Here is a 14,636-nt window from a genome sequence, read left to right as displayed (position 1 = left end):
ATCACCACCACTTTCCTCATTTATGTCAGTATGTTTTAATTTCAACTTACAATTGCATATTTTAATATAACATCTTTAATTTCCAATATTTTCCTTTTAGATGTAATTTTATGTAAAGGAATGCATTTATCTCTGGCTTAAACCACTATTTTGCTTCATCTGTGGGCATTGTGCTTAAGGAAGTCAATTTATGATACCTTGTGGGAATTTTTTTTTCAGGTGAACTGTATATCAAATAGCTTTGTGGATTTTGAAGGAACTTTTTTGGCATTCAGGGCCATTTTTAGGCTATGCAAAGCAATCCTTAGTGTTTTCTGGGGAGCATACTACTTAAAATTCATATAAACATATAGGATGTAATATATATATTTGGGATAAAAAATATATGTTTTATTTTACTAAGTTCCTCTGCCTCCATCTCTAGAGTATCTTGAATAGAAGTGTCCACATCCATATAGTCAGCTATTTCTCCTCTAATTCCATTTACATTTAATTTTAATTTTATTTCCAGTGTTACTTTTCAATTCTTTGTTGCACCAATCCCTTCTTTTGATTATCCACTTTTATAAAATGCCACATGGATTTATCACCAGCAGACAAGGAAACAATACAACTACACATTTGCTATCCATGTGTGAACAAACAGATGCACAGGGACAAATCACTGACAGACTTTGAAAGAGGTGATGTGATTGGCCACTGATCATCATGCACATCTGTCATTTACTTAGTGATTTGTGGACTGAAAAGCTAGCAGCAAAGCTTGGATTTTACGAAATTACTCACAGTTAATATATGTGGTAACTGAAATTTGTTTTGTGCTGTTGGGGGACTGGTGTTATTTAAATAAGCATTGGTAATTGAGATATTAGAGATATGCAAAACAAGGACTGACTGTGTGTAGATAGATCATTGGACCACACACACACACACACACACACACACACACACACACAAAATGAGGTAAATATTGTTTAAGCCTTTAATTGTAAATAAATTCATTCAAACAAACAAACAAAAATCCCAAGGCATAAAAATGCAAACTTAGAAAAACAGAATAGACATTTTAAATAGGGAAGAAACTTCATAATCCCTTGTAAGGGTCTTGTTCTCTCTGCTCCAGCCATGAGGGTCCTTTTTAAGTTCCACAAGAACATGGTGTTCCTTCCTGCCTGGGGACCTTCTTCTGATTGCTCCTTCTCCTCATACCTCACTCCACCATCTAGTTAACTTGACTTCATCCTTCAGATCTCAGCATGAACACCTCTCTCAGACTAAATGAGGTTCCTCTGTTCCCCTCTCAGCACCCATTACTATTCCTTCACAGCACTGTTCCTGGTTTTTATTGCTATATTTCTCTCTGCAACAACAGTATTTCGTTTATGTCCTTCCTTCTTCCAAAAGGGCAGGGAAGATGCTCAGTTTTGCTTATTGTATCCTCAGGCGCTATCATCAAGTCTCACACATAGTGGATACTCAATTTTTGTGATTAATTCATCTCCTTAGGTTTAGAGACATTTTGTTTTCTCCAAGGTCACATAGTTAATTAGTGGCAGAACTACAATCATAAACTAGGTCTCCATTTATACTCAACAACCAACTGTGTAGATACGCAAAACAGAAGAGGAGCAATATCAGTCTATGGTTTTACATAACACGAAATAGCCTTATCTGCACGGAAGTTAGATCCACAACCATACCTTTATCACCGCTATGTTCAAACTACTGAGTTAAGCAAATGATTTCTCTAGTCAACCCTTTATGACCAAACATGACTTTTTAAGGATGGTTTTCTCAAATAATTTTTATAATTTCTATCAAATATAATATTTTATTTTAAATATTAAATAGCTCATAATAACTTGTCCTAACGATGTGAAGATCTGGCAGCATTAAAATAATCCCAGTTACTATGAAAGAAAGATGACATTTAGATATTCTTTATTTAAAAATTTTAGTTTTTGACAATTGTAAAAACATTTTCTGATATGCTTTTATGTTTCAGGATGCAGAACACTGTCTTCAGTGTTATGAATAAAGTTTTCAATTAATATACATTGTCTTTTCATCTGTTAATATGAAAATGTTTTTGCATTGTAGTCTCTAAAGTATTTTCTCTCATGTGATTTCCTTCCACATTGAAAGAATTTCTACCTATAATGGAGTAGATGGTAGGAGACCCAAGTTCTGGTAATTAACCTGTAACTTTGGGCAACTAGGCAGGTTTTCAGTTTTCTCATTTTTAAAATGAAGCCAAAATTTGTATTTGCATTTTATCAATAAAACGCATTAGATAGATATAGACAGATGATAGATAGATAGATAGATAGATAGATAGATAGATAGATAGATAGATAGATGATAGATAAATAGATAGATAGATAGGCAGATACATAGGCAGATTTTACGTGCAAAAGAGCAAGAGCCTTAATCAGCAAATAATTACAGAGCCTGAAGCTTTCAGATGACACTCCACTACACAAAAAAGCTAACTCTGAACAATTTCCAAAATCATTTATTTGTCTTATATAAAATCTGTTTGGTTTATAATTGTGCAAAGATCAGTATGGGTGTATTGCTGACAGACTCTCTGAGCAGTCTGTGCCCTCATTAGTTTATTTTTCATTTTTTCACTTGGCTAAGAAAGACAGAAGCATCTGTCACTAGTAGAGGTAGTCAGGAGTTCCCTGTGAACATAGATTCCCCAGGAAAGGAAAACAGAGTGGAGAGGCTGGAGAAGAGAAATAACTTACCAAGTCAGTGCTAATAGTTTTATCCACACTAATTCAGCCTTAGTTACTCTCTGCTTGTAGTTATGGTTAATTTTTTTTTCTCTTTTTACTAGTGGTGCAAACTTGGGCAACTTATTTAATACCACAAAAACTATTGTCTCATCTATGAAGTGAGCATGAAATTAATGCCTACCCCATAAGATTGTTCTGAGGATTAAATGAAGTAGCATATTTTTATGACCTGCATTATGCCTGGTATGTTTTTTGTGCTTAATCCATGTTAGCTACTAGTAACTGTTAACAGTAACCATTAACAGTGATGGAGAATATGTTTCTTATACTGTTATTCATGTAGCAGTGTCCCTATAACTGAGCAATACACTGGTTGCTCAGTTGTCCTTCCATAATTGTCCATTGTGACACCTCTGGATCGTTCTGTTTGCATTGTTTTCCCTCCTCTTACCCCCCAGAACATTCTAGTTGGAGCTGAACACTCTTATCTGCAGAGAGAGACCATTCAGTTATTTCCATTAACTCCATGCTGCTTGGTTTTCTGTCAGGAAAACGGAAATCATATAGTTATGTTGAACAAGGAGAATTGTTTGTAAAAACTTTCTAACTATGTATTAAGGAACTGAAAAGGCAAAAACAAATAAACAACAACAATAAAATCCACAATGGTATGATGGAGTTAGCAAACTACAGGAAGCAGCTACCACCTCTAGGGTTGGGGAAACAGAGGAAAAGATGGGATTATCAAATATCACTGTAGAAAAGGGGATTTGCACAACTCACAATGTGAGTAGGAGGTTCTGCTTAGCTGCTTCTGCTGTATCTGAGTGCAGAGGGGGAACCCGTGGGGCTGGAACCCAGACCTCTAAGGAGGCAGTACCAACTGGTGCCAGGGTCTCTGAGGAAGTGTGAAGACTGTTCTGCAAATGTTGCAAAATTACTCAAACTGGGTTCAGTTGCTACTACTGGAATGAATTTTTGCTGCCAGGGTAAAGAAACAAGTCTAGAGTAACGCTGACAAGAACAGGGACCCAAAACAAAAACAGGAAGCTAAACAGGAAGGGTCGAGTCCTCTCTTCCTCTTCCAGTCTCCTTCTCAGGTCCTTAATTGGCTGAGCCTAGCAAGGAGCCAGCTGGCTCCCACAGAAATGTGGTTTGCAGACTCCCAACCCGAGATGTGACTAAATGTCTCACATAAGCTGAGAGACAATATCTTAATAAATAACATTGATTTACATCCTATTGTTAGACTACTTCTGCCAGGTTTGGGAATTCTAATGTAATTGGGGATTTTCAACCCTTAAACTCTTTCAGCTTAGAAAACTTCTCTACACAAAGTTCCATCTTAATGTGATTGTTTTGGTACATTTATCCAGCAGTAACTTTTCCAAAAACTAATTTAGTGTCTATCCATGGTTTCAGGGATCATGAAGAGTATCACTAAATAATAGAATTGAGTGGTTATTCTAAACTTTCATTTTTTATATTGCACAAAGAATTACCCAATAATTTACAGTATTCAGTGGCATTGTCTTTTAAAAGGTCAAGTGTGACTCTACATGAAGAACATCACATGTTATTAAAATGAAACATAAATATATATACTCTTCCAAGTAAAGTTTAAGGAGAAGTATACCTAAAATTATGTTGAACACCCCCAAGGAATGTTTTCAATTTCTGAGATATTAGCAGTTTTAATCCAACCTTTTTTCAATAGTATCAGGAAAGGCACTGAGTCATTTATAACCTCCAGTAATGAGTAAACATGTATTGACAGAGAAAAAGAAATGCCAGAGCTGATTTACCATATAAAAAAAATATATATATATATATATATATATATATATCAGTGATTCAAAATCTGTATTGTTCAGACCTGGATCCATTTTGACCTTGTGTAAATTAACATAAGAGAAGCTACCAGAGTTGAAGTTAATGAAAAAAACTCTGTCAAGTTGCACTTGTCTCAGATCATTGATTATAGAGCACAGTATATATTCATGAATACTGGAAAAACATATTAGCAAGAAGCAACTTCTGTTTCATTGTGCAAATTTAAATTACCATCTGGTAGAATGGGATTCCACCTAAAACATTTGGAAACAATAGCATGGCCCAGTTGACAAAGGGTGTGATTTGGAGTTAGAAGCAAGTTTCAGTCCTCAGTGTGCGTGTGTTGACTGGTTAAACTTGGGGGGAGTCATCTCATCCCTTTTTCACAGGTTTCCTTCATGGGCAAAATGACTTAGCAATACACACATTACAGAATTGTAAGAATTAAATAGGAGAATAATTTTATTGATTTATAACCTCACCATTGCTATTTAATTGCATACACTTTTTAACTACCCAAAGCTGTATACAAGATATAGAAGACAGCAAAATTGTACAAAATATAAAGATTAAGTTAAGATCAAAATATTGCCAAAAAAAGATCATTGACAATGTCAGTAAGCCCGTTAAAATCATGTTCAAGGAGCATTTGGACAAGATTGGGGATGGAGCCCGATGTGGGGTGGGTTGTTGGCAGGGGTGGCTTCACTGAAAATCTTGGAAAAGTTTAGTGAGAAAAAAAAGAAATGAGAATTACTCATTGACTGGTCTCAAGTGAAGTGTGCCTTTAAAAAGTATTTTTGGATTCAGTTGTAACCAAAAGCTTATTTGAAGTCAAGGTAGAAATTATAAACAGAATTCTGAGTAGTTCAAACAGTGTAGAAAACAGATATCCTAATAGGCTAGAATCATTCATGTGGATTTCAAATATATCCTTTCTTAAAAATGAATAGGCACCTTAATTTGGTTTTATAGACTATGTTTATCAGAATTTAAGCATGCTGAAGACAGAAGGGTGCAAGGTTGAATCAAGACAGAGGTGGAAATCTTCTTTGGTTCTAGAGTTAATGATCTTCATTTATCTGCTAAAAGACCCCAGTGAGAACACGGCCCTGAATTTGTTGTCAGATTTTGGCTCTGGGCAGGCCTGTTATTTAACCCTAAGTCCAGACTACATTGTTTGGTTAGCATTTAACCACATAGGGACTGTAAGTTTGGGTTCATAAATAAGGAAAATGAAAAACTCTTTTTTATGAGGGGCATTTAGAAGAAAACAGGTAATTATTGCTTCTTAAATTACTATTTATCTAAATGAAATTTTAGTGTTCAGTGTAATATGCAAATATTACATTTTCAAATTTTTTCCACGAATTTTAAAATCACATTGGTTGACAGTGAAAAATAAGCATCAAGTCAAAAGTCCATCAATCAAATAATGATTTATTAGACTGTGGTGTATCTACTGGAGAAAATGCACCACAGCAATTAAAATAAACATTAGGAAGACCATTTAGCAAACTTGAGAAACGTTTTTAATATAAACCAAAGAGAATTAGCCAGGATACATGACTGTATATATATTATGTTTTCAATTATGTGAAAAATATGGATGCTTGTGGAAAAAAATATTAGAGAATGACAGTAGTTGTTTTAGGGTGAGAGATTGGAAGTTGTTTTTTTCCCATGTATTTTTTTCTGAAAATACATGTAAATGTTGCTTTATTATTGTTGAAGTTTAATAATAATAAACTTTTAGTAAAAACAAGAATTCAAAATTATATTCATTTTATATGTCAATATGCCATTAAATTGTCTTTGTCCAAAAAGCAACTTATTAAAATAACTAATATCCTTATTCTTTCTAGAGACAAGGTATGTCTATTTTTATCAAGTAAATCAATATTAAAATTGTTTACCAGTTTTTAGCTTTTGCTTGATAATGAAATTATACATGAAATAATGATAATGATATTATTAAAGAAAAAAAATTCCAAACAAGAAATGGGGACATGAAAAGTAGAAATGTTTATTCAATAAAATAGACCCTCAAACTTCCTCAATTGGTTGTTTTTATTAAAATCTGACTACATTTATGTTATTTACTGATTGAAAGTAAGTCTTTTAAAGTTTTTATTTTAAAATAGACCTTAGGGAAGGGAGAATTATGTGTTTGACTTCATTATAAATCATTATCTATTTGATCTGTAAACATTATGGGAAAAACAGTATTCTAACAATATTAGGGGAAATGAAGGACCATTACAGAAAAGGAAAGGGAACATAATTCTGGGAGTGGAAGAACAAAAAACCAAGAGGAAGGAAGAAATTTTAAGCTTTTAACTGACCTTGGAGATTTGGATTCCATTTAATTCTATTGTATGGCAATTTTTGTTGGACTATTTTCTTTGATTTGCTATAGACAGGATTCTGATGAGAAAGCCAATGCTTGTGTCTCCTTCACAGGCTGCCTTTCACCTACTTCCTTCTGTATTTAGAAGAACCCCTACATCTCATCTTGCAATGCCAGAAACCTGACCCCTTCCCATCCTTATCTTGTTATGTTTTTATCCTTTAGGACAATACCCAGTCTTCCTTCTTTTTATTTCTGGTAAACTCAACTTTGCCCAGTGAAAATTAACAAACACCCCAACTCCATTAAAATCTAAAATTATGTTCTCACATGAAATGCCCATTTAGCTTTGTTTGTATATTACAATATCACTTTTTAAAAATTAAGTTCTGATGCCGCATATCTTCCCAACACAGTGACAGAATGAATTGGTAAAACCTGATTCCACGGTGATAAAGGAGTCATGTTTCTTTGAAGCAACACATCAAAATATTCAGAGAACAAGGGCTATAGGAATTTACAACAAAGAACACAACACACACTGAGCATTTTACTAAAATGTACATCCTATACTAAAAGTATGTCACAAGTACAGTGAACAAATGCATCTCTCTTTTCTCCACAGGAGAGCAGGCCTGGCCAACACTGGAAGCTTTGTAATCCCTGTTTGGGGGGAAGCAATAGAAATATTGATAAACATTGCAGTTAAAATATTATTGAATTTTATTGTAATTGAAGTAGCAGTGAATATGGTGACTTTACTTGGCCTGCATTTCCAGTATAGTATTCTTACATCATTATATATTTTAGTTGTGCTTTAGAAATTTTCTTAACCCAGTGTATAGATTAGTTTATTTAATGAACCTGCTAAATTGCATTTTCAAGTCCTGGGGAAATTGTTCCTCCAAAAGCGCTTGCCGTTCATCTCAAGCAGCAACTTCTACCCTGGGAGAGATCAGTCAATTGTCATATTTCTTTTCGCTCAATAGCTTTGGGTGTTGTAGCTCATGAAAAGTGCCTTAGTATCTTGGTTCACTGACTTAAGCTGCTCTGTGATTTCAACTTATAAATAAGTAATGTAGACTTTGTTTTGTGATTGAAATGAGGGGCAGGCTTAGTTGACCCTTTTGATTTTCCAGCCCTTAGTGGTATGAATGAGATTTACAACCCTTTTCAGCCTCATCCTGTCTGTATCTTTTGAAGTAAACTATAATGTGTTGACATCAATGACCTGCTCTTTGCTGGCAGTTCTTTGGCTTTAATGGACTTTGCTTATGCGCAGAGGATGACACCTCTCTTGAATTCTGTCTCATTTCATTTATTTTCCTTTCCAGACATCTCTTAGTATTTCCCTAGCATGTTTCCAAATCATTTTTGGACAGTTTAGCTCTCTAATGTAGAAGACATTCCTAGTACTAAGTTCTGCTTTAAAGGTGTTTTATATACAACTTTTCTTCTCCATAGTGTCATAGTTTTCAATGTTTATGAATGAATATTTGGAAAGCAGCCTATCTTGTTATTATATTTCATATACTATTTTCCAAAAAGAGGTGATCACATTTCCATCTGTATGTGTAAATGAGATGTAATTTTATGAAATAACCTATTATAAAAGGTTTTAGGTATTTTAAAATTTAAAACTGTTCTAGTTTTCTCATTTATGTCTTTCCCATTATTTTTATTGACTGTTTTAAAGCAGTTATGAGAATGTAATCCATATAATGGTGTCACAGTAAACTACATAATAATCATCATTCTAAGTCAATAACACGATTTTCTTTATAGTGGACAAAGTAATAATACCTCTGGTTCACTGGCAAATAGAATATATATATATTTTTTCTCTGACCCTTTTATTCTGCTCAAATGTGCTAAGTCACACAAAAATTTGTTATGTGTATGCAGTATAAATAATATGAAACTTTGAATCTATTAATTATATATTTATATAAATGAGTAAATATTCTTATACTTTTGATTCCTTTCATTGTTTAATGGAAATGCCTTGGTTGTAGTGAATACAATTTCTCACTTTTTAGCAGAAGCTTCAAAGAATTTTACTGGTATTCTTTTTTTTAGAGAATTTTTAATAGCTAACTACAAATATCTCTAGTCTCAATTTGCATGTCTATCAAATGGTCAGAATAGTAAAAAGTTATCCTGATAAATATTTCCCACCAGTTCTTTAGTCAACAAAGGTTTGTCCTCATGCTACCAGCATTCATTCAAACTCAGCCTCCTTTTTTTCTGTAGTCAGCTGAGCCTTTCATTACTTAAGGAAGTCCTTACAGAGAGGTAAGGAACAATATTGATTTGTCTCTTATAGCTGCCCTCTTTAAACTAGATATACTCCTATTTTTTTTTTCCTTCTGAGCTGTTTTCTGATCATACAGTAATTTTCTTTTCTTTGTCCCTGATTCTGCATGGTCTATTCCTCCATTCACACTTATGTGCTAATAAGTATCTGATGTGTTAAAGGAAGATTTCTGTTCCTAAAATGGATAAATCTGTTAAATCAAGCAAAGAAATATACTTGGGAATGAAGGTCGACATAATTTCAACATATTGAAAAGCTCCTTGTTCTCTCATACCTTAAAAATGAGTTCATATTAAGGGTCAGATTCTAATGCCCAGAAAGCATAGACTATATTAGCATCCTATTTCTTTAGTGAAAAATGAATCTTCTTGAGGACAACAATGATAACAAAAGCATTTACTGACATTTTTTACAAGGCCATTCTCTTAATCCTCTCACACATTTGATAGAACACTTAGGCATAAACCAATTCTCAGCCACGTTTGTATTTTGTGAAGGTTATTTGATTACCATGGGCGTGTGCCTCCACCTCCCCGCGCAGTAATTCCACTGAAGCGTCCCAGAGTGGCTGTAACAACAACTCGCAGGGGGAAAGGAGTCTTTTCCATGAAAGGGGGATCAAGATCTACTGTCAGTGGATCTTCTTCATCAGGCTCTAAATGTAAGTATCTTCTTTATTTTATTTCTCTTTATAGAAGGGTGGGGATACTTATCACTGCATGAATGTCTATACTCAATAAATTAATCAATGATTATGGAGCATTTGCTGTGTACAATGTATGAGAGGAATGTAAAATGGATAAGAAATGGTCTCTGCTTTCCACTACACTACACTGCAGTAGAAAACTGTTTTATTAGAGCAAATAACATGCTCTTGGCCCACCTAGCTTGTGACATATTGAAGTCTTGAAATATAACATGTTGCTTTTAATGAAGAAAAAAATTCATTTCAAAATAGAGTGCATATAGTATCTTTTCAGGGAAACAGCATGCAAATTCAATGCATGTTTCGAAAATTTGAGCACTGGGATAATTAAGATAGGCATAGTAGATAGGTTAAAAGGGTAACTTTCCGTACTATTCTAAATCATGAGAATTATGTGTCTGAAAACATGTAATGTCATAAAAAATAATATTTATATAATTTCACATTAATTAGTAAAAAGTAGAGATACAAACTTCCCAACTAAACACATTGCTAAATTTTTATATGGACAGATTCAGAAAACTCTAATTTATTAGTAGAATATTATTCCTAAGGAAAGGATAGCAAAATTTCTTGCATTTCTTGAGATTACATTCTACAGAGAAGAGACAGACAAGAGCAAGCAAAGTAAAATCTGAGGTGTTACACAGTAGATCATCACTATGTCAAAGAATAAAGTAGAATAAAGTTGGGAGCACTGTATTTCATGGGATGGTATATGACTGCCTCTCTGATGAGGTGGCATTTCAGCAGAGACCTCATGGAAGTACGGGAGTGAGAGGGTGGGCTTGAAGCTATCAAGGGTAGAGTGTCTGGGTAGAGTGAATGGTCAGTGCAGAGATCTTACATTGGAACAAGAAACCAGTGCAGCAGAGGGAGAAAGAGGAAATTATGCAGGAAATAAGGTAGAGGGAGGGCGAGTTCCAGGGAAGCTTGTCAGGCCATTGTAGGGATTTTATAGTTACTCTGCATCTCAATCTTTCAAGACAAATAAGGGAAATACCGTTATTCCAATGTCACTGATGAGTAAGCACAGAGAAGTTCACATAGTTAGTAAATGGTAGGGCCAACACTAGAACCCATGTTTTTTCATTTTCATCCCTATATACTATCTACTCTAGAACATTGCCTTTTGTCTTAGTGCCATCAGAAATACTAAGAGAGAACGCTCTTGAAATACTTTGTTTTTACATGAGAATGTGCAAGAAGTAGTTATCGGAAGCACTAATGTTTCCGGTAACTAAGTTTTGTGCACTCAGAATTTGACTTAGCTAATATAACCTAAATAACAAATTACATAGATTTACAGTTCCCTATGTACTGACTTATCCATTTATCTAATTACTCTATCAATAAAAATGTGAATTCCCTTTTTGAGTCTTAGTAATAAAAGAAAATGAGTTTCTGCAACAATCTCTAAACAATCTTATATGCTCTCTGAGTATTGTCAAAAGCAAAGAAGTTTCTCGAATTTGGTTCTTGCTGCGGAAAATTGAACATTGAATTGCCTGCTAGGTTTATAGAAGACTTTTTTACCCTAGTAGTGTTAACTTAATTTCAAATAGAAATATCTTAAGCATCTGTGGATTCTTTGCCCTGTAGTCACTTTTAAAACAATGTTTACCAATGGGAACATTATTGATATTTTGGCCATGGCAATTCTACATTGTGTAAGAGTATTCCGAGCTTTGCAGAACATTTAGCATCCCTGATCTCCAAACCTGAAAGGCCAACAGCACTCCTCAGTCTTTGTAACAACCATGCGTACCCTTATACATTTCTAAATCTTCCTTAAGGAGATGGTATCACCCTGGTTTAGAACCAATGGATGGTGGCCATTCTTGGGCAAGAGCAATTTCGTATAACTCAGCCACTTGATTGCCATAAAACACAGTGATGCAGAGAAGAGTGGTATTTTACAATGGTTATTTTGATGTAAATATCTTAATATTCAAATGCTTAAGCTGCATTTGGCCATTTTATTTTTGATTTCTAGTTTTCTTGGGTCATGGAGAGAGAATGGGAATTATAAAATCTTTTTTAAGGATCTTATTAAGAATTTCTCTTGGTTTCATAATAATGAGATTTTGTAAGTGGAAAATAGGATATATTTTCTGCTTTTAGTATAATACTATGTGTTTGTTTTACCTTGTTGATTGTATCATCCAATCCTCTGTAGAATTTGTTCTTTTGTGGCAAATTGATATGTCAAATTCTGAAAGTGATTGTTTAAAAATCCTCTACCAGACAGTGACTTTATAAAGTTCTGCTTTTCTTCAGGTTTTATTTTATATCCCACATTGCTTGGATGGTTTTTATATGATGTTTTATAATAATAAGAGGAGAAAAATAATAGCTAACTTTTGTTGGTGTTTGTTCTATGATAACTATTGTTTTAAACATATATTTTTATATATTAGTACATATAAATTCATTTAAATATATTAATTTTACATATATTAATTCATTTGTTTCTCATAACTGCCTATAAGTGAAGTATTATTATTATTCCCATTTTATAGGTGTAGAAAATGAGGCATAGAAAAGTTAAGGAATATCCCTAAAGTCACAGACCTATTTAATAACAGAGCCAGGAACTACAGCCTGTTTCTAGAGCATCTGTGTCTAGAGTATAGGCTCTTTAGTCTGTGCCCTTTTCAATACTGCCTCTCTATAACTTTCTAGAGAATCGTAACTTTTACATTTATATAATATCTCATTTACGATCTTTAGCCTAGAATTTTACTCTGTTCGATACTTTGCTTGATCCTTTACTGATAAGGCTCTCTTTTGGTTTGCGTTTCCCTAATATATCCATTTATTCTCCACCTTTCTTTGTTGTTAGTTTCCTGGGGCAGGTGTAATAAGTTATTACCAACTGAATCATTTAACAACAGATGCTTGGAGGCTGAATGTCTGAAATCAAGGTGTCAGCAGAGCTGTGCTCTGTCTCTGGAAGTTCTAGCGGACAGTTTGTTCTGTGCCTTTCTCTCAGCTTCTGGTATGCTGGCAATCTTTGGCACTGCTTGGTTTACTGACACACCACTCCAATCTCTGCTTCCATGATCACATGGTCTTCTCCCATGTCTTTGTGTCTGTGTCTCTTTTCCTTCTCTTATGAAGACACTAGTTATACTAGATTAAGACTCACCTTAATGACCTCATTGTGATTACATCTGCAAAGATGTATTTCCAACTAAGGTCACATTTACAGGCACTGGAGATGAGGACTTCAACATATCTTTTGGTAGAATATTTTAACACATAACACTATCACTTTATTTTTGCATATTTCCTAAAACAACATATATCTGGATCTTGTTTTTGAAAGCAACATGAAAGTCTTTGTTTTTTGCAGGGAAATTTAATACTTTTACATTTATTTTATTAACTAATCTATTGGATTATATTTCTTCCATACTAATTCCAAGTATTTAACTTATTGTTTCCTCTTTTCTTCCTTTCCTTATGCTTGCTTAATGAATTTTCTTTTATTTCCTATCTATTCCCTCTCAACTGCCCTAATTTGTATATTCTACTAGGCCTCTCTATTTCATTAGTGGCTATAATATATTAAACATTTATAGATAAAACCTATTTCTCTCTTAAAATCAAACAATAGCTATGCTAACTCCCATCCAACATGAACTTTACTTTTTTTACCTGTTTAAAAAAATTTTTATTGGAGTATAGTTGCTTTAAAATGTTGTGTTAGTTTCTACTGTACAGCAAGGTGAATCAGCTATACGTGTATATATATCCCTTCTTTTTTGGATTTCCTTCTGATTTAGGTCACCAGAGAGCACTGAGTAGAGTTCCCTGTGCTATACAGTAGGTCTCATTAGTTACCTATTTTATACATAGTATCAATAGTGTATATATGTCAATCCGAATCTCCCAATTCATCTCCCCATTCCCCCTTGGTATCTGTACGTTTGTTCTCTACGTGTGTCTCTGTATCTGCTTTGTAAATAAGATCGTCTATACCAATTTTTTCATATTCCATATATATGCATTAATATACAACATTTGTTTTTCTCTTTCTGACTCACTTCACTCTGTATGACAGTCTCTAGGTCCATCCACATCTCTACAAATGACCTAATTTCCTTCCTTTTTATGGCTGAGTAATATTCCATTGTATATATGTACCATTACTTTATCCATTCCTCTGTTGATGGACATTTAGGTTGCTTCCATGTCCTGGCTATTGTAAATAGTGCTGCTATGAACATTGGGGTGCATGCGTCTTTTTGAATTATGGTTTTCTCAGGGTATATGCCAGGTAGTGGGATTGCTGGGTCACATGGTAGTTCTAATTTTAGTTTTTTAAGGAACCTCCATACTGTTCTCCATAGTGGCTACATCAATTTACATTCCCACCAACAGTGCAAGAGGGTTCCCTTTTCTCTACATCCTCTCCAGCATTCATTGAAGGTAGATTTTGTGATCAGGGCCATTCTGACCAGTGTGAGGTGATATCTCATTGTAGTTTTGATTTGCATTTCTCTAATAATTAGTGACGTTGAGCATCTTTTCATGTGTTTGTTGGCCATCTGTACGTCTTCTTTGGAGAAATGTCTATGTAGGTCTTTGGCCCATTTTTTGATTGGGTTTTTTGTTTTTTTGATATTGAGCTGCATGAGTTGCTTGTATATTTTGGAGATTAATACTTTGTTAGTTGCT

The 14,636-nt window shown here is 34.1% G+C and overlaps 1 protein-coding gene across 5 annotated transcripts in view; it reads left to right on the top strand.

Moving 5' to 3' along the window:
• The window catches only part of RALYL (RALY RNA binding protein like), an 858,672-nt gene that overhangs the window by 727,460 nt on the left and 116,576 nt on the right, over positions 1-14,636 (top strand). For all 5 annotated transcript variants that reach the window (XM_036829780.1, XM_036829779.1, XM_036829782.1 and 2 more), the window contains one exon: positions 9,742-9,905. In XM_036829780.1, coding sequence (XP_036685675.1) covers positions 9,742-9,905 — 164 coding nt within the window. The remainder of the gene's footprint in view (positions 1-9,741; positions 9,906-14,636) is intronic.

Source organism: Balaenoptera musculus, chromosome 17 (genome assembly GCF_009873245.2).
Source record: "Balaenoptera musculus isolate JJ_BM4_2016_0621 chromosome 17, mBalMus1.pri.v3, whole genome shotgun sequence".
NCBI lineage: Eukaryota > Metazoa > Chordata > Mammalia > Artiodactyla > Balaenopteridae > Balaenoptera > Balaenoptera musculus.
This window is presented reverse-complemented; position numbering and strand designations above follow the sequence as displayed.